Here is a 26,284-nt window from a genome sequence, read left to right as displayed (position 1 = left end):
CCGCCGGGGCGGCGCGGCCATGGAGCCGGGCATGGAGGAGCTGATGCCGCGGCTGCTGCCCGTGGGCGACTGTGACCTGGCCGAGGACTTCGACCCCACCGTGCCTCCCAGGACACCCCAGGAGTATCTGAAGCGTGTCCAGTGAGTGGCGGCGCGGACGGGCCGGGGCCGGGGCCGAGCTCCGTATCCGGCCGCGCCAGGGCGGCCGTGGGGAGCTGCCCTTCGCCGGCATAATCGGTGTTTTACACACCTGCAGGAGGGGCGAGTACCGATCTCTCGTGACCGGCGACACGAATCGAGGAAACGACATGGAGCCCTGTCAGGGGAGGTTTAGGCTGCATGTCAGGAAAGGTTCTTCACCCAGAGGTGGTTGAGCACTGGAACGGGCTCCCCATGCAGTGGTCACAGAATCAAGCATGACAGAGTTCGGGAAACATTTGGACAGCGCCCTGTGATTTCTGGGCTGTCCTGGAGTTCGACTCAAGGATCTTCATTGGTCCTTCCATGCTTTTATGAGTATTTCAAAGACATCCGGTATGTATCGACCTGTTACAGGAAAGGAAAAATGCAGCCCACTTGATTCTGTTTTGTAGGATTGAAGCAGCTCGATGTCCTGACGTGGTCGTGGCGCAAATAGATCCCAGAAAATTGAAAAAGAAGCCGACAGTAAACATTTCAGTAAGTTTGAGAGCTTTTACGTGTTTTGAGGGGGGAAAAAGGGGGGAAGATGCTACTATAATTATGTTTGTATTAATTTGGGGGGGTCATTGGCATAACCAAATGGCGCTGCTAGATTCTAAAAGCTTCTACAGAATTAAATGTCTGTGTTTGAAGAAACCCCTGCTCAGCTGCTGGGTAACAGCAGTCTTTCTAACCGATTCAGTTGATAATCCCCATACTATTCAGTATGCAACAGACTATTTTACTGTCTGAGGAAATCAAATGTTGCATTAAATTTTACAATAATTTAATTATATTTACATTTTAGAAGAAAATTATGTTTTTATTATTTATATTGTTTATATATTGTTTATATTTATTTTGTATATACCTGTCTTTGGGTTTAAGTCTGTATCTAGCATAACTGCAGTAAGTACAGCTAAGCTTGACTAAAGTTAGATGAAATTCTAGCACCACTTCTTTCCTTTTGGGAAGAACATTTTATTGGAATTTTTCCTTACTTTTCCAACAAATCTGTTGAAGCAGATTTTTCTGTTGTTGCATTGCCTTGCCAGCATGTTTTTTAATCTATTTTCAAATAGTTTGCCTTTCTCCAATGACAATGATGTAATCTGAAATTTCACTATTAGATTTCTCAGAGAAAGTTTCTAATACTGATCTGACCTTGTAACTTCTGCAGCCATTCTCTTCGTCTGTCTCATCTGTGTCTAGTGACATTCTTAAACACTTGAAGAAAGATTTTGTTTAATAACCCTTTAATGATAATCTTTAAAGAGGTTATATCTACCTAACTATCAAACTTAATTTTCTAGATGGTTTTATGGTCTTCTGTCTTCCTCAGCTTACTGTCTTGACAGGCAGAATGCCTAAGATTGATAGTATCTATCGCAGATAAGGAAACAGTGTCCTGTTTTTTATGAGCAGGGTGATTAAAGCAGAACAATTGCTGAAAGTAAGACAATAAGTAATTCTTTGACAATGTATTTCGAACACTTAGTTTTCCTCCTTATGTACATACGAGAAAAGTCAAACAAAAAAAATTTCTCTAAACCAAAATCTTAACTCATCCTTGGATATGGTCATGAAATTACCTTTCTTGAATGAAGATTTCAAGGATATTCTTTACCTGACAGTAAACATTTACTGATTCTCTTGTTCTCAAGGATTCTTCTTATAAAGCTCTCTTTACATTATAATTATTGCCAGTGTTTTCTCAGATTTCTGGATGTCAGCCTGCTCCTGAAGGATACTCTCCAACGCTCAAGTGGCAGCAGCAGCAAGTGGCCAATTTCTCAGCTGTTCGTCAGGTACAAGATGTCTGTGAGGAGTCTTGCACTGTCTGGATAGAACATTTCTGTGCTTTACAGGGGATAACTTTATATCTAGTATAGAAGTGTTATGATTTTGTAGCAGGGTAGATGTTCATAGGCAAGCGTTTTAAGTTCTTGAAAGCTAATTGAGCATATGTGGCTTTTAAACCTCTGATAAAACTCTTGAGAGTCACATTTAAGAAATCCTCCTTCAACAAAAATATGTCCGTATTTAGGTTAAATGCTATGGTGTAGTTGAGGAAGGACAAAAACCCCTATAATGTTATACAGTTATATTAAAACAGTGTTAGCAGGAAATGTTCAACATGAACTAAGAACCAAGTGGATTCTAACCCACCAGGAGATTCATGAAGTCCCTTCATACAGTCAGTTTAGGGAGCTGTTGACAGAGATGGTAACCCATTATGATGAGACATACTGATTTGGTAAAACGTATTTGTAAGGTTGTACAGTTAGCACAGATTTTAATCTTTCCTGATACATTTGCACCCTGCTGGAAGTAACACAAGAAGAAGAGAAAATTAAGCAGTCTCAAAGGGTAAAGGTTCTAAGTTCAGCTAAGCTTTACTAAAGTTTTAAACTGAAGGAGGGTTGATTTAGATTAGATATAAGAAAGAATTTTTTACAATGAATGTGGTGAAACACTGGCACAGGTTGCCCAGAGACAGATGGATGCCCCATGCCTCAAAACACTAAAGGTCAGATTGGATGGGGTTCTGAGCCTGATTTAGTTAAGATGTCCCTGCCAATGGAAGAGGGGTTGGACTAGATGGCCTGTGAAGGTCCCTTCCAACCCAAATCTATGATTCTTCTATTCTCTATGCACAGTTCAAACAGTGTGAAATGGAAAATATAATAAAAATGTAGGTAGAGATCACTTGTGACTCCAGTGCTGCAGACAGCATGTTTACAGTGCATTGATGCTACATTGTAGGAGTACCTCACGCACTGAGGTGTGACCAGCCATGAGCTTGTCACTAGCACTGAGCTCTGCAGGAGCTCATGTACCATGTCTTTGTCAGGGAGGAAAATTTAGGGAAGGAGGAGATCTGTACTACTGCCTCTACATTGTAAACAGTAACTGAGCTACCCCTCTTTTTGTGAGGGATCAAACTGCATCCTGTATATTAGGCTTAGTCTAAGGTTTTAGCAGTACTAAGGAGACTGACATCTAAAGGCTTACTCACTGAATAGGTATTTCTCTTATGCTCAAATCAATTGTCTTATCTGTGCCAGAATTAACACTGTAAAATATAAGACTATCCTAAAAAGTATTTTAAAAAGAGCATCAGAATTCACTTGTTCAACCACTGCATCAGCTGCTGTTACTTTGAGCATTTTTAGTGGTCTTTTATACAGCTACAGGAACAACCAGAGTGGGAGACAAATTCCTTCTGCTACAGAACATTTACAGCTCTCTACAAGTAACTGTTAAGCAGGCCAGTTTGTCTAGCCAGGTAGAAGAAATGTGCTAAGAAAGCACACTTGCCTTCCTTCATACAATTCTGTAGACCTCTGATACAGATACAGCACTGTTAGGAAACAAGATATTGGCTTTATGTGTGCTTTTGGATTAAATCAAAGTGGGTTTTTTCTTAAGATTGTTCTAACAAGAAAAGTCTAGAAGACTGTTAAAGCTTACTACGTCAGCTTAACCTTATTCAGAATGCCTTTAGCTTCAACATTACTTCCAAAATCCCAGCATGAGATTCTTAATTACATTTCTGCTAAGAGGCATGGGAATTATTTAGCCAGTTGTGCTGGCTATATACCTACTGATTTATAGAAAGTCATAAAATATACTTTTCATACATTTGTGACTAGGATAAAATATCTGCAGAGTTAAACTGGGATTTGACTTTGTTTTAATTACTCAGAGCCTGAACAAGCACAGGAATCACTGGCGGTCACAACATTTGGACAGCAATGTTAGTATGGTGAGTAGAATTCATAACACTGCTCTGTGGTTTGTTTTCCCAGTTATTGAATCCACAGTTAATCTTGCTTTATAGTTGCATGCAACAATTTAAGTCTTTTCTCCAGTGTCTTCAGGACACAGTATTACACAGTTTTCATTGATTTTTATTTACTTCAGCCAAAATCAGAAGATGAAGAAGGCTGGAAGAAGTTCTGCCTTGGGGAAAGAATATACTCAGAAATAGATGCACTATCTGATAATGAAAATTTAGGAATTGATTACTTGAAGGTGAGTATAGGACTTCTAGTTAGTTTTCAGCAGCTATTTTCTAGACTAACTGCCTGAAACAGTCCTACTGTTTATTACCACTTTGTGCCAAATAGAAAGTAAGCTCTGGCAACCCCACAAAGTCCCAGTGTACATTCTTTTTATGCAGAAACCAAGTGAAGCAGGAATTAAGTCTCTGTTTTCAGTCAAAATTTGAAGACTTCCTCCATCTCTTGTCAGCTAAAGTCATTACTTTGTCCTCACTGAACAGAATGGAAGCTTTCTTCATAGTCTGCTTTAGTGCTTTGTTGCATAGTGATATGTGGTTACCCTCCTCATATGTGATACCCTACAAATATGTTCTTTACTATGTCATTTTGTCAAACCAAAACTTTAACAAGTAACAGTAGAAGCAAGGTGCTCTGATACTTCACTGGACCTTCAACTTTCTTGAAGATACTTTTTTAATAAATTTCAAAGCTCAGAACAGACTTTCAAATCACTACCATTGTCTGAACATCAAATTAAAATCTTAGTATGTTCTAAATTAGAACAAAGATGTTTGTGATAATGTTTGCATTTTCCAACTTGCTTTTTTTCAGGTGGGCTTTCCCCCTTTGCTAAGTATTGTAAGCAGGATGAATCAGGTAAGCCTACCTCTTAGAATCACATAGTGACATTGCCTAAATCATTATTTCTCATGTTCTGCAGCAGAAGGCTTACCTATTTTTCTTTGCCTAGAGTAGGAATTTGTTTATTACAAATTCTATTAACTGTACACTCAGAAGGAATGTATTCATTATCTTACATTCAGTTACAAGTAACTTTACAAGCAAAGATTTTTCATGACTAGTTCTGAAAGTATTTTGTTGTTGTAGTTCCTCTATAGCACATTTAACGTTTGAATTTTTGCTGAATACCCCAATAGTTGCTTTACAATATTTTTAAATCTCTCAGTGTTTTAAGTGCAGTTCTTCCATTTGATTGTGAACTTTTATGTACATTGCAAGGCTAGAAGAATCACACTTATCTTTCCTTTACCACGTTTCCCACTTGCCACCATTACACACAACCAACCAGTGTGATGCTTCTTTCCTAATCTGTAGCTACTTACCCATACCTTTTCATTAACACAATTAATTCATTTCATACAAAGTTCTTTCCAAATGTGGTACTTTAACACTTACTTTACCCTTACATGTAACCTCAAACTGGAATAAATACTTGTGGAGTAGAAATACTTTTTATATAATAAATCCTTCAGGTAGAAGAGCAGCAAAACAAAACATTGCAGATACTATATTGTCTCTTTCTGTTCCTCTTTTGAAGGCAACAGTAACCAGTGTCTTAGAATACCTGATAAGCTGGTTTGGAGAGAAAAAATTTACTCCAGAACTGGTAATTTTTAATTTATTCTAACTACTTGCACATGAATGCATTAAACAAAGAATAAATTGTTTGCAGTTTTCTATTAAATTATTTTCATATTTTTTAAAGAGTTCTCTAGACGGTTGTATCATATTGTTACTTTCAAAACTTTCTTGATTAGATACTAAAATGAGTATTCACATTTGTTTTAGGAAGGCTAAAATTACAAAACTTAACAGATACACACATAAAAAGTACTACCCAAACTCCCTCTGTATCCTCCCTTTGTATCTCTCACCCCATAACTTCAGCCACAAGGCTTGTTGAGCATCAAGGTTCAGGAGAGAAGAGAGATCCCAGCAGCTTTGGTTCTGTCAGGGTGCTGCACATTCTTTACCAATACCTCCAGTTTAGTTTGGAGGCACGTTACAGTGTGCTGGCAAAGACACATTAATCTTTCCACACTGAGCACAGACCAGAAGGCTTAGCTGCATTCATGTGGTGACAAATCAAACCTAAGGACTCCTGATTGACAGGCTACATTGGCATGGAGTTTGGCGACAACTAGATTGAGCAGCAGTGTAAGGGCACCATATCTACATAAGACCTTGGTGGATGCTTCTCATTCCTTCAGTACCACAAAGAAAAAGAGTAACGAATAATTACATGATGCTTAGCGTAGTTTCACTGGTTTTTTTCAGTCACTTAAAGACCTTTCATGCTCTGTCCTTTCCTGAAGAAGACTGTTTTCTTTTTAACCAGTATGTATGTGACAGAGAATGTGCACAATGACTTTTAGGTTAGGTCCCAAAATGAAGGCCACTAGACCCTGGGATTAAATTATGAAGTTAGACTGGTACCAGAAATTAGGTTTGTAAGAATGCAGAATTCAGAGATGTAAAACTCAAAGAACATCTTTTCACAGTGGTGCAAATCTTAAAGCAGATCTAACCACTAATTCCATAAAGATCTGAGTTCATGCATTCTGTCTTCAGGAATGTTTTTTTCACAGACTGTGAAGTTAAAGTTTAATAGCCAAGTAATAGTTTAGATATAATTAAAATAATCCTTCTTTTGGACTATAATAGCATCAGCTGTAATAATTTATATCTTAGCCAGCATTAAAAAAATGCTAGGAAACCCAGGAGTAGGGCTCACAAGAATCTTATCCAGAGACACAGAACTCTACCATGTAGTGTCTAATGTGGTTTAGAAAATTTAATTATTGCATATAGCACTTCAGTGCAGTTTTGAGACATACACTTCAGTCCTGCTTTATATAACATGAATTGCTTGAATCTTCAAGGAAATGCTCAGAATTAAAACTCTGTTATTTGAATCCTCACAGGGTAGATGGTTTTATGCACTGCTGGCATGCCTTGAAAAACCTTTGCTACCTGAAGCTCACTCCCTTATTCGACAGCTGGCGAGACGATGTTCAGAAGTCAGGGCGCTGGAGGTAAGATTTAATATAACTGTGCAGAGGACTTGGTGAATTTAGCAGGTAAGGAGGATCACTTTTCAGAAGTCTTAATAATTAATTTTTCACGTCTAAAGTTTGTAGGGAAGACTACAAATACACATAGCATGGCTTGTAACAGCTTCTCTATTTGACACAGCTAACAAAAGAATTGCTGTAATATTTCTCTCTTTTCCAGGAGAGCAAGAATGAAGAACAAATATCAGCTCTGAACTTGATAATCTGCTTAGTTAGTAGGTAATGCAACTTATACACCTCAACCAGTAATGTATGTCCAGCATAAATGTGTGATTATTTGTACTAACCTAAACCCTTTTAAATGTGAAAATAAATAAAAGTACCGTGGGCCAATGCAGCAAATATATTTAGCTGAAAGGTTTTAAGATACACCTAAGAACAAAGTAAGCTTATTCCTGTCTTCAGAGTCCCCTGAACCACAAAGCCATAATTATTATAGAAACACTAAAAGATGAGCTAGAAAGCAATGGGTGGACAACTTGAAGTAAGGAATATGTTGCATTGGAGGTTTCTTACCATATTCCACTTCATTCCTAGGTACTTTGATCAACGTGACCTGGCTGACGAGCCTTCCTAGGCTGTTTTGAGAACACCCAGTATTTTGCATTGCCACAGTACAAAGAGCATTATCAGAGTTAACAGCAAGAGACTGCATTGTTCAGACCTGGAGTATTACACAATCCCTTCAGAACACCCTCACACTAATGCATTTGGGACAGCTGTGAATAACTTCAGCTGAGTTTTAGCTGAGATTGTCAGTGTCTCCAATACCATCATCACCATCATTGTAAAGTGGTAACTGAAGTGTCCAACATCATCTCTCAAGCTCCTGTCTTTGTAAACTACATTCTTGGTTAGAAATTTCTACAATCTGAGTAATCTATGGACACTGCTATTAGGTGAAGTCTGAGGTTACATTACAAATTATTATTCTTTTTCTAACAGACTTATTGAGGACTTTTTTAATAAAACTAAAGGATTTTAAAGACTGTTCTTAAACATTGTGGGTTTTCTTACTCCATATTATTTAACAGCAGCCTTACTATAGAAATTTAGAGTTAGGGCTGAATGTGTTTTTTCAAGTTTTGGTGCCTTAGCTCTAGCACTGCATAGCAGTTTAACAATAGCCAGCATGTTACTGGAACAATTGTTTCAGTAAAACATAAACATAACTACTTTTTGAGCAGTACATTACAGAAGTAAACCGTAGCTAGCAATTAAAAACAATTACATTAATATTGAATTTATACACAACAAGACAGAATAAATTTCCTTCTTTAGCCAGTATAGACAACCTTAGGTATAAAACATTCTGACACAAGGAGCAGTTGCTAATTTAAAGGACAGGAGAAACTCTTGAACTATGCAAAAACAAGTTTTCTTCTACTGCCCCAAACTACAACGCTACAAAGGTCTCCACCTAGTATGTTTAATGATGTGTGAGCTGTTAGCTCATGTGTTAACAGGTTCCATCAAAGAAATACAAAAGCTGTCTTAAAAACAGAGCAGGGATGCCCATGTCTCGGACTAGCCAAGTTTTTGAGCCACAGTGGTCCAAAGTCCAAACCCCAAGTGAGAGGTTTGTATCACCCATTTTGCAGCCCTCCCTGCAGGGCTGCCTCCCAGAGTGAATGGGCAAAGGTAGCACTTGGGCATTCAAGTCAGGCAACACAACACGCATTCATTTCTTGCTCAAATTTAGTCTTGGTCAGGATTTTTCTCTGTTCTCAAACTCTGTCTCTGGTCTTCCAGGCTCTTTTGGTAATTGAAAGGTTTTGCTGAATATGTAGAGTACGTGGTTTTTACCATGTATAAATTATTACTTTAGTATAGAATAAATTTCATACCAAGACACAAGCATAGTATTAAGTTATTTCTATGAGCATTTATTATATATTTTGGAATTGTGCTGCACACTGCTATAATTTACATGTTATATACAAGAATGAGCCAAGATACTGCATCCACATACAAAGGCTTTTTAAAGTAGATACCCAGATTTGAACGTGCTCTACATCTTCTGTATCATCACCTGAAATTTACCTGCAGGAAAAGCAGAGTCAGATCACATTATTACCATTAGAATTATTTCTCCAAGTAATTATTTTCTTGTAAAATTTTGTTCAAAGAAATAGTAAGGAACATTTCAGTCTTACAGTTTAATTGTAAGCAGTTGAGCCATTTTTTAAATTTAGCATTAATTAATTGAGCCATTATTTAAATTTAGCATTTAAATTTTAGTTCCACGCTGAACAGCTTCTCTCTTTTCTTTTTGTCTGTAAGTTGACTGTGTCACACACCACAGAAGTTTTGTCAGCTAAACCTAAAATTTGTGCTAAGTCTGTGGAAACTTTTAATTGAGCAGCGTATGTAGTTACAATGGTCTTTACTTACTAACATCCTTAATGAGTCCTATAGAGAAAGAGCTTGTGCAAATAACCTTCTGGACACACATCCTTACACATTTGATGCTTCTAAATTTAAATACAACTTTTTAGTTTTACTTTTCACTCAACATTATGGAGGCTTATCCTCTACCAGTATTTTCTAAATACTAAAGGATATAGGAACAAGCCATATCCTGAAGTTCACATGGACTCCTATGGCCCAGCAGCTTCAAATCCCACCTTGAAAAATGCTTATAACAGCAACACAAAGTCAGGAAAGTTACCAAGTGAGCTAATAATTGAATACTCCAAGTACTACTTACATGCAGGCATTGATGAAACTTCAGCTGTTACAATACTCTTTATTCCCAGATTTGATAGGCCTCCTCTGATTAGTCCACAGGTGAATGCTAAATACTGAATAAAAAGTTGCACTTCAAATGAGTGTCAACAGTGAAGCTTGTTGATAAAGATTGAAAACAAGTACTCAAGCACACAATACTTGGACAACAGAAAACCATGGAGGTTTTGAGAGACTGTCAGGTCTCTAATAGATGAAAGCTCCAATATTTGGTAGAGTGGAGCTCACTACATAGATTGTTCTCATTATTTTGTATTTTGAGTCATCTTCTCTTTCCATTCAACCTGTAGGAACTTAATATCCTTAAAACAATTATTCCCAAGACTTGGCTGAAATTAGCAACTGGTACTGAAGTCAACAAAGGACAAACAGTCCAAGACAGCATTCTTGTGCAGGCCATACCTTAGGATACAAACACGTGCAGATATTTAAAATGTGTGTTGCAAAATAGAAGAAACATTTCACCAAACACAAAAAAAAATAATCCCAAGGACACAGCCAGTTGGGAGGACTAAGATCAAGAATTAAGAAACCATAAAATAGATCTGAATGCCCCATTTTTTAATCCACCTGAGCCAAAGTGCTCTATGATAGGTTTTGCAGAGGGACTGATTTTACCTGAACTATTACCATAACTCAGCATCTGCACTCAAAACTATTTTTAATTGGTAGAAGATCTTTCTGAACATTCACATCATCTCAGAACCTTGTTTTATGTAACAAATAGCATCTTCCACATGTGTTCTGGGAATTTTAAAGAAAGTTTCTGAAGACATTCTTCCTGAAGAGAAAGAATCTGTGTGACAGTAGCAGGTAGTGGCAGACAAGCACTTGCACCATGAAGTAACTCAAATATAACAGCAGCAAGTTTCACAATAACCAAGACCATTTTCTGAACTATAAATCAAATCCACTCTTCTAAAACAGGGTGCCTTTCTAAGAAGCACACAGATTCTGAAGGCAGATCTTTAGGTGCCCTTCAGAAGAGTTTGTATCCATTTAATTACAAAATGTAAAGTTATTAACAGATGAAGGTAATGGAAATGAAACTGGCAGACCCTCCTCCACACAGAATCAAAGGGTACCTTTGGTGCATGTTCTAAATACTGCTTTCCTGCAGACATTTGTGTCAAGAGACGGAATTTATTGTCTTGAAGGACATAAATACCCTGTTTAAAAAGAAAAAATGGAGGGGTTTAGTTAAATGCGCAGTAATATAAAACCCACATTTTCTGTGGATTTGATTTGTAGATAAAATATATATGATCTCAGGCTGAAAAATAAAATTGTAGATTAAGACATAAGTGATTTAAGTTTAGATTGTATTATTTACTTACTTACTTAAGGAATATCAAAAGAAAATTTTCTTAATTGTGAGTATACAAAAAAAAACCTCTAGATAATAATATGATCAGTTACCTCTAAAAAATGTTTATGTACATTCCTTCTAGAAAGTCTTTGGTAATATACCAAATGCATACTGATTTTTACATTCAAATATCCATCTTCACAGGGTTTTGCACATCTCTATTCTTATTCTCAAATTCAGTGGGAATTATTTTCTTAATAGCAGTACAGGCAACTACACCTAGCAGACAATCAAAGTTAAAGTCTGGTGTTTTCTACAATACAATTTAGTGCAACAATATGCATCTTAAGTATAAACACAGTATGGCTTTAGCTACACCTGCCATGTTAATTTCCTTGCTACTGACTGTGCTACTTCAGAATTTCCTAACACTTGAACTTAAATTAAGGCTGCATATACAATTAAGACCCTGAAGCTCAATACTGCAGCTTTTTTGATTTTAAACCCCAGATTTCTAAAGTAATAATTATCTCTTATTACTCGATAAGTCACTGAAAAATATTTAATTTGGCACAATCCTAGTACAAATTCTCTTCTTCCTAATTTGACACAACAGGGAAATGGCCATAAGGAAACCAAGTGATTCAATTAGGAAAAAGATTTTTTACTCTAGTAAAATGGCTCCTTAAGTTATTTTGGTCTGGCTTTAAGAATTGTGGCTGTTGATACAGGAAAGCACATGGATACAGCACAATGTCACCAACATGCAAATCTGAGAACTTTCTCCACTGTTTCTTATACAAGTATTTTCAATAGACTACAACCGTCTCAACTGCTGAAAGCTCTCAACATTCTTCAAACTAAAAAAATCACTGCAGCTATTTTCTTTAAATAGGTGTTTAGACAATAACATCACTTTTTCACTATTTTTACTAACATTTATTAAGAGACAGATTAAAAAGTTCTTGTTTAAATGTTAATCAACTGTAATCATTACTGTCCTTTCTGTCACATTGCAACAGTGATTATGGAATTCAAACCATTTAGTCTTTTCAAACAGGGTGGCAATAAAAACATCATAGGCAATTTTTAAATTGTATTCTAAAGCTACATGATAATATGAATATTGAAAAACAAGCTTTTTAAACAAAACAAATATGGAACATTTTGAATTTCTTATCTGGTGATTAGTTTTTGACCAAGAAAAATAAAAAATGCACTAGCAACTCAAAACTCTCACCACCTTTCTAAGTTAAATTTAAATCTACAGCATTAGTACCTGGTGATTAGTCCTTAGGTTATCTATTTGTTTTTTGAATACCGTTGTCCAAAAGTCTTTGCAAATGAACTTCATAATATCTAATTCATCCTTGAATCTGGCAGTGTCTTTTGTAAACCTAAGAGAAAAGTGAGAAATATATCAATAATGATGGCACACATAACCTGACCAATTAAACATAGAAATATTTTTAATGGTATTATACAACATCATTTTTAAAGTTATTATAGAAATTAGTTTTCCAACCATTGCACAGTATCGTTGTAGCTTCACTGTCCATTCATCAAGTACTTTAGTTTAAGAGCAACACAGTGTTATCTTAGCATCTGCAATATGATAGCACAACAAATTGTTTTAATTCCATTATTATCAAACATAGTTGACATACAGAAAGGTGGAAAGTGCTCCATCAGTTTTATCTTCAAAACAGTAACTAAATAGAAGATAAATAAAATGCTCACATCTGTACTACTTCTTGAAAGGTGTCCTTCAATTAGGTAACAGAGCTCTAACATAGGCCCAAGTATATAAAACTCGTTCACGTTTCTCAGAACGAACTTCTTTCTCTTGCTTATTTCAGATCCTCATGAGGGTGTTTATCTGGCACTAAAGGCCCACTTTATTCAACAAAAGCATGATTCAGAAACCCAGGAGTCTGCACACGACCTCGGAAGGAGGGCGCTGGAGTGGCACCGCCGGTCCCCAAAGGGCCAGAGCTGCTCAGCCGTGGAGTCGCAAGGGCTGAGGGCACTTTACAAAAATGAAATACAGTGAGGACCAATCACAAAATTATGCTCAAGAAGTAAATCAGAAAAAGAATGAAGTCACAAAACGTACCAGAAGCAGGAAACATGCAAAAGTCTACACAAAGTAGAATTATAGATAATTTTAAGTATTAAAAGTAACCATGTACCCTGACTCGGTTTTCATGACGGGAAGCACTAGGAAAACAACACACTCCAAAACCGTCCCGTGATACACAAACACAGGTCCTCACAAGAATGAAATACGAAAAGAGGAGACGCCAGAATGACTGATGGTAAGAGGAACGCCCTCTCCGTCCAGCCAAACCAGCGCACCTTGCCCGGGCAGGTGTGCTCTGCCGGCGCGGTGAAAGCCCCGAGAACGAGCAGCGGCTGCCAGGGCCCGCCGGGACCGGACTCACCTCTCGATGAGCCCCTGCCCGACGCGGAAGCCCATGCTCTCCAGCTTGGTGGTGCAGCGCCCGTTCTCCTGCAAGACACAAGGGCCCGGCCACAGCGTCAGCCCCATCCGCTGCCGGCCAGCCCCGGGGCGGCCCCGGCCCCACTCACCCCTTCGCCCTGCTCGGCGGCGCGGTACAGCCCCGCCACCATCTCGCTGTGCAGCAGCAGGAACAGCGCCTCGTCCGCCATCGCCGGGGCCGCCGCCCCTTCCGGGCGGGCCCGGACACCCGCGGGAGATCCCGGCCGAGGCCCAGCAGTACCGGCCGGGCCGGGGAAGCTCTGGGAAAGCGGCTCTCAGCTTAAGGCTCTGTAGAGTCCGCGGACTCGGGCGCCGCCGGCAGCGCAGAGTCCTGAGCGAGGGTCGGGGATCAAACGCGCCCCTCAGCCCACCCTACTGCTGGAGGCAGGCGGGGCGTGCGTGTGTCACTGCCTCCGAGAGAGCGCCCGTGCCTTCCCCTGCCCGCCGCGGGGAGCCGCAGAGCGACGTCGGCTGCAGCCGGGGAAGAGCGTGGTTTAACGCCTCGCCGCCGCCCCGGGCGCCATGCCTGACGCTCAGCGCCGAGCTGCCCTGCCACGCTCTCCAGGGGGATGTGAGGGCAGCAGCGGCCCCGTCAGGCCTCTACCACAGCCAGCGCCAATTAACGGCCCCGTCTATTGGCTCGCCGGGCACAGGCCCCTCTGGTAGCTCAGCGCTGATTGGCTCTCGCCCGAGTCCCGAGCGTGCCGGCTCCTCGGCCCCATCGAGGAAAGCAGGATGTGTCCTGGGCGGGTGGGAACAAGCGGCCCCGAAGTGGTTTTCTGATTGGGCTACGAGGAAATGACACTTGAGTTCTTATTAGCTCTGTGTCGTGTCACTCCGGCCGCCCCCTTCATTGATTCGTCGAGCTAGCAGGCAGAGCGTTCCTCTAGTTGGGCGACCGAGATGCCAGTCTTCCCCCGGGCTCTGTGATTGGTGACCGCTTTTGACGAGCCACCCTGGCGGGCGTGCCCCTTCCTCTCGTGCCCGGTGATTGGCGGTCAGACGGGGCCAGCGGGGTGCGATTGGCTGCGCCGTCCGGGCCCGCGGCCGCCGGAGTGGGCGGGGCCTGTCCCCCCTGTTTCCCAGCGCTGCCTCGCGCGGGGCCCGGCCAGGCCGCGCGGCGGGCGGGATGGCGGTGGCGGTGCGTGCGCTGCAAGAGCAGCTGGAGAAAGCCAAGGAAAGCCTCAAGCACGTGGACGAGAATATCCGCAAGCTCACGGGCCGGGACCCCAATGATGTGAGGTGAGCCAGGCGGGGAGCGCCCGGCGCGCCGCTGTCCCGCCAAGGAAGGGCCGGGCGGCGGGGGGGGCGCGCGTCGGGCCTGCAGGGCGGGCGGCGCGGAGCCGGCCGCGGATCCCCGCGTCCCTGTGCGGGCCGTGCCCGCCCCGCTGGTGCGGCGATGGGGCAGCTCTGCCCCGCGGGGGTGGGGCACGGCCGCGGGGCGCAGGACGGAACGGCCGCAGGCCCGTTGGGCCGGGCGGGCAGCACTAACAGCGCTCGCTGTCTCTTGCAGGCCCCCCCAAAACAGGCTGCTAGCCCTCGCAGGCCCCGGTGGAGGTAGAGGCCGTGGGAGCTTATTGCTAAGGTAAGTAGGCGCAGAAAGGCAGCGGAGTTTCATCCATCCCTTCCCTGGCAGTGGTTCGTGCCATCGCGCTCAGTGTCGTGCGTTCCTCGTTTACCTCCGCTCGCTGCGGTACTGTTTGAATGAGCGCCAGAGCTGCCCTACCGGGCCTTGGTGGTTAAGTTTAAAACAGCTCTTCATTCTGAGTTGCAACAAGTCTAAATGGGTGGCTTTCCCCGACCTTCTCAGCTGTTATACTGAAAAATAAGGGGAAACGTCAAAATGAAGGGTGATATTGTGTGGTGGCTGGGACCTTGTCTTTGAAATCGTTCAAAATCAGTCTCTTGCTGATGTAAAAACTGGTAGGTGTTTTAGGAGGGATTTTAAAACACATGTGGATAAAGCCACATCCTGAAAATTACTGCAGATAAGATTATTTGAAGACAATGGGATGCTTGTTTCAGTGTAGCTACTCAGTTCAATAAGTGCAGAAATTCAAGGTGAAATTAGATGCAACATGTTTAAACATTGCACTGCAGTGCTAACAGTAAATGGTGATAAAACTGAGTAAAATAATTGTGACTATAAAGCAAAATTATAGTTGAATTATGCAGACTTGAAGTGGTCTAGGGATTAACCTAACTTGTTCTAAGACCACAAGTGTTTTCTTTCTAGGCGTGGATTCTCAGATAGTGGAGGAGGACCCCCAGCCAAACAGAGGGATCTTGAAGGTGCATCCAGTAGGTGAGTGCAAAAACTAATGCAGCCAACTTGATTTTCTGAATGAGAATTTGTAACAATAAACAAAAAACTGGTAATAACTGGGGACTTTCACTGTCTTCTTTGGAGATTACTTATTGAAGACTTGTTGGGAATAATTTGGGTGACAGTAAATCACTCCATGAAATTTCTTTCTACCTTAGAGCAATGTAAAGATGGTAGCAATAATATAAAGATATAGCAATACAAAGGTATTTGTAATTTTTTGGTTTTATTTGGCGTACAGTCTGCTATATTACATTCTTCTTAGTTGTGACATTTGTTTGCAGTGAACACAAATTTCATTATGACTGAGACCTGTTTAATAAATTGAATACAGGCAATCTGACAATGGACTTGGGTTTTGAACTTTCACATCTGGTTGCAAATCCATCAGATGTGAGTGATAATTGGGAGTTTAAGTGCTGTGCACACTTAATGTGCAGTGATAGTTCTCAACCAAAGCAAAGCTTGCTTTGGAATTTTTGAGTTAGCAGAAAATGAAGCTGGGAAACAGGAAAGTGTTGTGCCACAAATCTGAAAAGGAAAGCTTTAATTATTTATTTTAGGATTTCTTTGATTTAAATTATTTATTTTAAGTTGTTTTTTGTTAAAGCCTTAGTTCATACATGTCTCAAGTGCTAATCCATCTGCCTCTCTCCCATTTGGTAGGTAACTTGAACGGCATTTCCTGTTTAAGAAATTATACCAACCTTTCCATCTCAATGCATTTAAATCTGTCTAGTGAGCCCTTTATACCAGTAGCCTTTTTAGAGGTTTCTGGAAATGCACAAACATTTAAAAGAATAAATTCCAAATGTATTTTTTGAAGTTAAATATGGTATTTGTGGATTCTTCTGTTTTTATTACTCTGCAAGTTGTATTAAAATTTAAACTGTTCTGTCTCATTGATTTTCATCAACAATAGATTCTTTCTGTAAAATGTTACTTACTGGCTGTTGGAACAGTGGGGAGATTTTCACCCAAGTGTTGGTTCTTCTGACTAGACACACTTTTGTTTTTGTCATGCTGGAAGGGATTCTCTCCTAAATAATCATTCTCTAATGACCACTGGCTTTCTTCCCCAGGCTGGGTGGAGAACGTCGGACAAGAAGAGAATCACGCCAAGAAAGCGACGCAGAGGATGACGATATTAAAAAGGTAATGTATAGTAAATGGAGCTGTGCAAGAGGAAACCCACCTGCAGCAGGATGAACAAAGTAGTTTGTTTTTCTTTCTTGTAGCCAGCGTTGCCATCTTCTGTTGTTGCTACCTCCAAAGAGCGAACACGTCGAGACCTTATACAAGATCAAAATATGGATGAGAAAGGAAAACAAAGGTATGCAGAAATCTCTTTTACACTAACGTGCTACTTTTGAGTTCTAGAAAGTCATAGAAAGTAGCTTTAGATTTAAAAGATATTGCACACAAGCTGTTGTGTACCAAAGATTATGTTGAAGAGTTACCATTATGGTATAAAATTTAATTTTAAAAGTTAAATATATCTCTGAAAATATTTCACAAGCAGCAATCTGTGCATTGTTCACATAACTGACATGGATTCTACTTTTCAGGCCACCTACAGGAGCAGGTTTGCTAGTGCTAGTGTTTTAACGTCATTTGAGTAAGACAGAAATATCTGTACTTCCATTGGTTGCTTAATGTCTTGGATTATTACAGCTGTCTTGGCTCATCATTTATTTTGTTGGTTGAAGTAGGGTTTTGGGTATGGTTCCTCACTCCCTCTGCCTCTCTTTCTAAATGAACTAGTTCCATCATGTTTCTTTTCTCATACTACTTTGATTTCTTGTTGTGTGTACAGTCTTGCCTTCATTTCACCTGCTGCTTTTTAGATTCCTCCTATGTATATCTCCTTTTTCCTATATTTTATTTTTCTCAGGGCTATTAAAATTCTAACTGAAATGCAGCTCTATTGGTAAGATGTATTGGAAAACCAAATTTGCAGCTGTGTTTGACCTCCTGGCCTCTGTCCATTTCAGAATGCAAGTCACCTGGTGCAGTAGTAATTATACACCAAATAAACAGAAGAATTAGAACCAGAATAAGGAACTATAGAAATCTTCTCTGATAAGTCCCCACAGATCAACTGGCACTTTGCTTATTTCTTTTAATTATAACCTCACTTAGAGTCTTCCTTTACTAGGTTCTAATTGTTTCCCATACAGGGAGACTTCAAAATTCTTACTGAACTTCCTAGAGCTTCAGGCACCAAAAGCTTCTTCCCTCAGAATTGTGGTTTTACTGCTTTTCAGTTCAGTAGTCCCTAGGGAGATGAGAACCAGTATTAGTCTCTATGAATTGTGGTGGAGGGAGCTTCTTTAAGAGGACACCCTCCCCTGAACTCCTGATTTTGCTCAGTGTCTTCTGGGATGTCATTCATATACAAACTTTCAGTGCACTTTCAGTGATGTCTGGCTTTCAATTTTTATCTGTTCCTGTTTCTATTACTTAATATACTTTTACCTTTCCATGTGAAGTTTGTGCCACTGTAATAGAGTGGTACTTAGGGAAGACTAGTAGCATTTCCTTTCTCACTTTATCAGGTTCAAGGCAAATAAGAAAGTCTGCATCAGGTTTTAAAGACTTAATTTGGCATTGAATAAAAATAAATTGAAAGTGAAAATCAAGAAACTAGTTCTTGCTCAGAAGAAGGGAATTTGTTGAAGAATTTTACTTATTTTTCTCAAAACAACACCTAATTGGATGAGAGCAGTTCTGTTTTCATCCCACAGTGCAGTGTCTCATTGTTGGGCAGCTCTGATAGATAAGTTTTCACTCCCCTGTGGCTCCATTTCTCCTTAGTCTAAGCAGATTGTGGAGAGGGGGGGAGTGTATGCTTTTTAGAAAACCCAGTTTGCTCCCTTATTGATAGCTCACACTGTATTTACTTGACTTTTTTCTTTCAGTACTCTCTGCTTTAAGATTTTTTTAAAAATCTTAGTGTTATTATTTCTAAATGAACAATGTCCAGGCTTCCAGTTTTGCCAGTGCTAGCTGTTCTGTGTTACACATAAGAGCTGTGTCTTATAAGCAAAATGATATGTCACTGTAAATTATATCCTGGACTGTTGGCACAGTCAGTATGTCTTCTGTTGCTAATAAGTATCCTTGAGATGGAAAGTTTCTCTGATTATTTATATAAATAAAAATCTTAGTACTTGAGCTCAATCTCAAATTTCTTTTTGTTATGGGTTTGGTTTTTTTCAGGAATCGACGTATATTTGGCTTGCTGATGGGCACTCTTCAAAAATTCAAACAGGAGTCCACAGTTGCTATTGCTACTGAGAGGGTACTTACTTTAAATTTTATCAGATTGTAAATAATAAAGCAAAATTGTTTGGTTAAGTTATTTCAAGTAAGAATGAAAGTTTCCCTACAGTGTAGGTTGCAGGTGCAGCAAATTGGTGAGATGGCATGTAGGTTTTTGTTTGTCTCAACTCAGGGGAATGAGGGTGGGAGGCAGGAAAGGCATTCTTACCATGACCTTGTAACCCTGTTTCTCACCTTCGTGGAAACAAAAAGGCAGTGTTAAATGGAATTTAATCAGGTAACTATTTAAGAAATCATAGGCTGTTTCTGGAAATAATAGTGCAGTATTGATGAAGCGGTGCCTACCCTGGTGTGTTCCGGATGTTTAAATTATAACCAAGTATACAGAAATCTATACTTTATTATGCTATCTGTCTAGAAATCTCTTTTTTGTTCCAGTACAGATAATCAGAATTTCTGATGTAATAAATAAACATGTGATTGTACTGAAGCAAAGCCTTTGCATAGCTTAGTGATTACGTCAAAAAACTTGTATATGGGATGGTGGTAACTTTATTCCCTTTTAATTTGTGAAGGCTATGGTATTTGTTTACTGTTTCCCTAAAGGAGTTATTTAGTTAACACTAATAACCTTGAGATTAAAAACAATGTTTTAAAGTTCGTATTTCAGCAGTCCAGTTGAAACAGAAAGATTTAAGCTTAAAATGTTTTCTGTATAATGACAGCAGAGCTGACTCACAGTGCTTGTATTGATTGCTTTCAGATGCAGTATTTGGGTGGTTTACCTACCTTGTCATGTGGCACATAAGACCAAAGTTCACTTTTGCCTGCTTGCATTAGAACAAAAAGCTGTTTATCAGGATGGTCTAGAAACATGGAGTCCCTGTCTAATTTATAGCAGTATGTGTTTGCACAAAGAAACGTTGAAGAATTACTGCTCCTTACAAAATTTTTCTGAGAGTACCTATGGAGACCTTTTTTTTCATACATATACACTTGCTATAAATCAAAGTCAAGGCCTGAGGAGTTTTATAACACAGCTATTTTGTTGTCCAGGCAGTAAATTCTATATTTTTATGAACAGTTATTGTACGATCTGAGCACATGGCAGTCTAGGGTGTACAAATAGCATTCCTAGATAGTAGTAATATATATAATTAGCAGTTAATATGCTGGAAGTGTTCACAATCTAATTTTTGTTGTCCTGCAGTCCTTCATTTGTTTCTGGAGGAATTTAGTTCTTTCTCTCCCAAGTGGGAAATTTACGTGATTTCCCTGATAGCTCAAATACATTCCTTTTATTTTTCTGCCATTGGGAGAAAAAACCCAAGCTTATATTGAAAATTTAAGTCCAAACTGAAAGATGGTAAAGCACACAGAAATTCACGGGGCCCCATAACTATATAGTTAAACCAACAAAATATTAGGTGCCAGCAAGCAGTGACACTCCTTTCTTTCATTAGCTGTAGTTTAGGAGGTATTTCCTAATGTGTTTTTAGGAATACCTTTAATGGTGTAAATAATTGAAGATTTTTAAGTGAATCAAACTAGAACACTTTCTCTTAATGTAGAGGGAAAAAAAAGATTTTATTTCATTTATTTTAGCAAAAGAGACGACAAGAAATTGAGCAGAAACTTGAAGTGCAGGCAGAGGAAGAGAGAAAGCAAGTAGAAAATGAGAGGCGAGAACTGTTTGAAGAAAGACGTGCTAAACAGACAGAGCTGCGGTTATTGGAGCAAAAGGTGGAGCTTGCTCAGTTGGTGAGTTTTTGTTTTGATCTCAATCTTTCTCTTGTTTCAACTATTCTTGTGTATCTCAGCATTATTTTCTTGTATTTCTCAGCAAGAAGAATGGAATGAACATAATGCTAAAATAATTAAATACATAAGAACAAAGACAAAACCTCATTTATTCTACATACCTGGCAGAATGTGTCCTGCTACGCAGAAGCTGATGGACGAGTCACAGAAAAAGATGAATGGTAAGGGTCTTTGTAGTACAGAGGTCCATGTTCTTGCCTCCCTTTGTTTGCCATACAAATTTAAGTCTATGCTTAAATACATGAATTTCATGCTTAAGACAAACTATATTCTTACACGGGTGTTCATCATAAGTGGAAATTACTCTTTCAGTGACTTATTTTTATATTGAATGGGATTTGATTCTCTTTCAAGAAGTCAAAAGATGCATATGCAGAATTTCAGAGGTATGTGTTTTAAACAGTCCTTTATATTGGCTTTAGTACCCAGATGTATCCAAGTGCAGCAGCTTCATTTTTGAAAAGGCAGATTCTGTGAAGATGCAAGGAACTGCAGGTGTTTACAAAGCATTTGAGAAGTTCTTTCTTAAGCATACCATTAGAAATTTCTGATGATTTTTTTTACCTCAATGTGTGTTCATTTCTGTTTCACAGGATGACTATATTTTTCTTTTGGAGAACAATTTAAAATGCTCCGATTGATGGTAGTCTTACTGTTCTTCTTTTATTAAACTAAGAATGTATTGGTTTGGTTTTTTTCTTAGGTGCTTTTCTTTATCTTGTGGGGTTGGGGGGGTAAGAGAAGATAGCTCACCTGTCTGGATAGCCTACAGTAATTAAGCTTTCTTAATACCTATCTAGCTTTTTGCCTTTTTTTTTTTACTGTCTTTTGTTTGCCTTAGGAAGTATAACCTTAATAGGTAAATACTGGGAAATTAAGGTGTTCTTTTGATATACTCTTGGTTGGTTTGACTTTAATGAGGTCAAAAAGTTTTTGTTAGCTTAGATTTAGGGCTTTGCTGTTCAAAAACTCAGCTGAGCTTACTCTCCCCTGTGCTTTGTTTTCTTAAGGTAACTAGCAGTTTTTTCCATTGTGCATTAATGGCTTGCTACTTCAGAAAGGACAAGATTGCAGTATTTATAACTTGAACAATTTGATAACTTACTAGCTCATAGTTAAAGGGTAAGTAGACTTCAGTGTCTGTAGATTATCTTAACTATTATTTATGCATTTATTCCCTAGCGCTCTTTGAAAGCAGGAGAAATGAATTTGCAGAGCAGATTAACAAAATGGAGGCCAGACCCAGAAGACAATCTGTGAAGGAAAAAGAACATCAGGAGGTGCAGAATGAAGAAAAGAAGGAAGAACAGAACAAGGAGCAGGAAGAGGGTAAGGTGGCTCAGCAGGTGGAAGAGATGGAGACAGGTAATCAGCACAATGATGTAGAAATGGAGGAGGTAGGGGAGGAAAAGGGAAAAATAGGTTCAGGTTCAGGGCATAGCGATGCAGAAAAAGAACAGGAAGAGGATGAGCAGAAACATGACATAGAGATGAAAGTAGAAGAGCCTACTGAGGTGAGGGAGAATGACAAGCAACAGGATGGTCAGCATGAGGAGGTCACAGTTATAAAAGAGGAAGGTGAAAACATTCAGCCTGTGGATAATGATCAGGATGTGGCTGAAATGAATGAGACAGATAGTGTAGAACCCGTAGAAAATGAAAATGGCAAAGAAATAGAAGCAGAAACAGAGTGTGATGCTCAGCCAGAAAAAGTGTGTAATGTTCCTTCTCCCAAGAAGGAGAAAGGTATCAAAACAGAAAATAATGCTGAACTGGAAGAAACACAGGAGAAAACACCTGAAGCTCAGACAGAATCAGTGGCTGAGGCTCTATCTCAGCCGCAGTCTGTGCCCCTAGCACATTCACCTCAATTGTCTCAGTCCACTCAGGATACAGAGCCCCAGACAGACAAAGATGAAAATGCTGTGGTGTCTGTAAAGGTGGTCGAAGCCCAGGCGGAGCAGAATCAAACACCGAGTACAGAAAGTAAGAGTAAGACTAGGAGTAGGAGCAGGGGTAGGGCAGGGAACAAAACTGGTCATACCCGTAGCAGCAGCAGCAGTAGCAGTAGCACTTCCAGCAGTACTACCAGTGCAAGTAGTTCCAGTACTGGCAGCAGTTCCAGTCGGAGCAGTTCCACCAGCAGCAGCACTACCAGTGGGAGTACGAGCAGGGACAGCAGCAGCAGCAGCTCGAGCAGTAGTGAGAGCAGGAGTCGGAGCCGAGGCAGGGGCCATAACAGAGATAGAAAGCGCAGAAGGAGCACAGATAGGAAGCGAAGGGATGCTTCAGGAGTAGATAGAAGTCACAAGTCCTCAAAAGGTGGTAGTAGAGATACTAAAAGCTCAAAGGATAAAAGTTCGAGGTCTGACAGAAAGAGATCTATATCAGAAAGTAGTCGGTCAGGCAAGAGAACTTCACGGAGTGAAAGAGACCGTAAATCAGACAGGAAAGACAAAAGGCGTTAACAGAAGAGACCAAGCTTCCCTAGCCTAATCTTTGCAGCAGAAGATTATTTGAGTGAAAGGATTCCTTGTAAGGAGGAAGAGAAGGCTGCCTTAAGAATTGCATGCTGTAAAAAATCTTTTGGAAAAATGCAGACTGTTTACCAGGCATTCTTGTACTTTTTACATAATTTTGTAAAAGGTTACTTACCAAAATTATGTGAAGTTCCTGAAAATGTAAAAATAAAAGATTAACACTCCTTTGCATCTTTTTTTAAAATATCCTGTACTCATTAAGATTCTCTGTATATTTTAATAGGTATACCTTTAAAGTAGATGTGATCATTTCTTCTGTATCATACACTTTTTTTTGTAGAAATAAATGTGCATTTTAAATAAATTGTTTGAGATGTCCTGTTGACAATTAAATTCCCCTTTTTAGATTATATGTAGGAAGGCAGCATTGCAGAAAATATAAAATTCTGCCTTTCCCCTCTATTCCTTGCAAGAATGAGCATTTTACGACCTAGTAAAGCAAATAATCTCTCCAGTGCTGGGTAGGAAGGCAAAGTAATTGATTTGAATCTGTACTTTTTGTTTTCTTCTGTAACTGCAGGCTCTTAGTCAATTCTGTCTATCTTCCGGTTTTATAAAAATTTCTTATCCATAGGCAAGCAGTAATTAAATGGGAATGTTAACACTGGCCAAGGTAGCTCAAGTCCTCAAGTCTGGAAAACCACTCTTGCCTGCTTTCTGCAGGTGCTTTGGTAGTATTTACATCTATGTTCTAGATATAGATAATCTCTTCAATGATGATCCTTGTTTTGGTGGCCAGTGGAAGAAAGACTTCCGTTTGCTTCTCAACCAGGATTCCTTTTGTTTTAGTTGCAGACTAATCTTTGATCCCTTCATACCACTAGGAATAATTACATTGCAGTGTTGGAGTTACCTGGGACTACCTAATACTAATGTCGTGTGCGTGCAAGAATGCTTTCTGAATGTATTTAATAAACCTAAGGTGGTATAGTGTTATCTATGAAGGTGAATACTGTTTTTATATAATTTTGTATGGAAAACAATAACATCTGTTGCTTTGTTCTGTACATGTGCAAATAAATGTGGCTTTGTAGACTACTTAACTCTCTTGTTGCCTATGATCTTTTCTATTAACAGGTGTATTATCTTAGGCTTTCTACATTTAAAGTATGAATTGTAATTGCAGGTGGCTGTACCTTACAAGCTCTGTTTCCACAATTATTCTTAAAGCTTTTAATTGTCTGTTAACTGACTATAAAACTGTAGTGCTCTAATGTATGTTGTCTTGACAGGAAGAGAATTGTGTTATCTGATACACCAAATCACAGACCAGGAAATCCTAGAAAGATTTCAGTATGGAAGGACACATAAGCTGGGTTTAGTGTACGAAATGCCATGTCCACCCTGTTTTTCTGGAAGGTACTTGCCAGGTTCTAGCTTGGAGGGTGTCAGTTTTCATCTGAACTCAATGCTAGTGACAGATTTATGTGTTCTGAAATGCCTAATGTCATGACTTCAAGAAATGTGTCTAGTAAGGAATGGAGTGCAGCACAAATAGGCAGTGGGAAAACACAGGCTTCCCCTTTCTCAAGGACTTCAGATTCTTCAGTCCATTTCCTTCTTCAATATCTTATCTGCCTGTGTCTCTACAGCAGAGTAATTTTTATTCTTGTCAGTATTTTCCAACAATGTTTCCTTCAGGGAATCTTGTGGTTTAATGTGTTATCTTTTCTGAAGGACAAACAAAAGTTCAAATGCCTTATTGAAGATGTTAAACAATGTTCTACCAAAAAAAACCTTAATACTGACTAACTGAGCAAAATGTTATTGGTCTACATGTTTTGACTAATTTCAGGTTTCAGATTGCCTTTGGAAGCCATTGTAGTTTTTTCAATTAATTACACTTTTTTGGTAACATTGAATAATTGTAACGTTTCTTATTTTGAGTTTGTGATTCACTGCTGTAGTGCATTTACAGGTTTAAATAGCTGGTACTGGAGTCAGTGTGCAAATCTGACCTCTTGTTTCAGAGCAACAGATTAACAGGGTTTATGAAAACAATAGGATGGTGAGTCTGGTTGCTGAACTAAGGACTGGATTGATCACATTGTTTTAGGTTATATTCCCAGGTGCAATGTATTCTTGACTGTGACAATACAGGAGCTATGTTGCTGCATAGGAAGCTGATGATGTTATTGTTAATTTAATGTTTATTAGAAGAAACTTACTAACTACCATTGTCAAGCAGTGCCATTAATTGTTAGCATTCCTAGATCTAAGCAGCTCAGTGTAATGTGAACATCAGTGTGCGATAACTTCAAAGTTTTCTAAAAGCTAAATATTCCAATGAATATTCCACTACAGAAATAGTGCAAGATGGTAATGTACTATTAGCACCATAAAGCGGTAGTGTGTCTAGTAATTGTTACGTTTTCCTTCAAGGTCCCCTCCTCTTATCCTGAAACAATATCACAGCTGTGGATGGGAATGAGACCATGAAAATAGCTGACAACTTTAAGACATAATTTGATGGAACAGTTTGTATTTTCTATGTATTTAGTGCAGATAGCATGGGGGTAGGAAATGATTGAAACATTTTCTTATCCCTCCCCCACAATGGTGAGTGGAGATCAAAGGAAAAATGCCTTGTTCACTTTTCACTCAAGCAAAGTGGACAAAGGAACAGTAGTTTTTCCCTTTTCTAAGAATGAGGTAGAGATGCTTTATGTGAGCAGGGAATATACCATGT

The 26,284-nt window shown here is 39.4% G+C and overlaps 3 protein-coding genes across 3 annotated transcripts; 2 read left to right on the top strand and 1 right to left on the bottom strand.

Annotated features, from left to right (window-relative positions):
- GEMIN2 (gem nuclear organelle associated protein 2) lies at window positions 1-8,052 on the top strand. The gene is made up of 10 exons (XM_063160338.1): window positions 1-141; window positions 594-678; window positions 1,899-1,988; window positions 3,890-3,949; window positions 4,108-4,218; window positions 4,800-4,844; window positions 5,527-5,595; window positions 6,914-7,024; window positions 7,224-7,282; window positions 7,601-8,052. Exons 1-10 carry the CDS (start codon window positions 20-22, stop codon window positions 7,638-7,640), a joined length of 792 nt encoding a protein of 263 aa, XP_063016408.1. The 5' UTR covers window positions 1-19; the 3' UTR covers window positions 7,641-8,052.
- An 876-nt stretch (window positions 8,053-8,928) lies between these two features.
- TRAPPC6B (trafficking protein particle complex subunit 6B) lies at window positions 8,929-14,396 on the bottom strand. Its single transcript, XM_063160339.1, has 6 exons — window positions 13,713-14,396; window positions 13,565-13,632; window positions 12,400-12,517; window positions 10,897-10,980; window positions 9,774-9,867; window positions 8,929-9,106 (listed from the first exon to the last, which is right to left on the bottom strand). The coding sequence occupies exons 1-6, from the start codon at window positions 13,791-13,793 to the stop codon at window positions 9,075-9,077; spliced, it is 477 nt and encodes a 158-aa protein (XP_063016409.1). The 5' UTR covers window positions 13,794-14,396; the 3' UTR covers window positions 8,929-9,074.
- Window positions 14,397-14,710: 314 nt separating this feature from the next.
- Window positions 14,711-24,633, top strand: PNN (pinin, desmosome associated protein). Its single transcript, XM_063160337.1, has 9 exons — window positions 14,711-14,865; window positions 15,137-15,208; window positions 15,860-15,928; window positions 17,032-17,104; window positions 17,188-17,282; window positions 19,172-19,253; window positions 20,840-20,995; window positions 21,078-21,216; window positions 22,238-24,633. The coding sequence occupies exons 1-9, from the start codon at window positions 14,753-14,755 to the stop codon at window positions 23,521-23,523; spliced, it is 2,085 nt and encodes a 694-aa protein (XP_063016407.1). The 5' UTR covers window positions 14,711-14,752; the 3' UTR covers window positions 23,524-24,633.
- The last annotated feature ends 1,651 nt before the right edge of the window (window positions 24,634-26,284 follow it).

This window comes from Melospiza melodia, chromosome 6, assembly GCF_035770615.1.
Source record: "Melospiza melodia melodia isolate bMelMel2 chromosome 6, bMelMel2.pri, whole genome shotgun sequence".
NCBI lineage: Eukaryota > Metazoa > Chordata > Aves > Passeriformes > Passerellidae > Melospiza > Melospiza melodia.
Note: the sequence above shows the minus strand (reverse complement) of the source record. Positions and strands in the feature narration are given on the sequence as shown.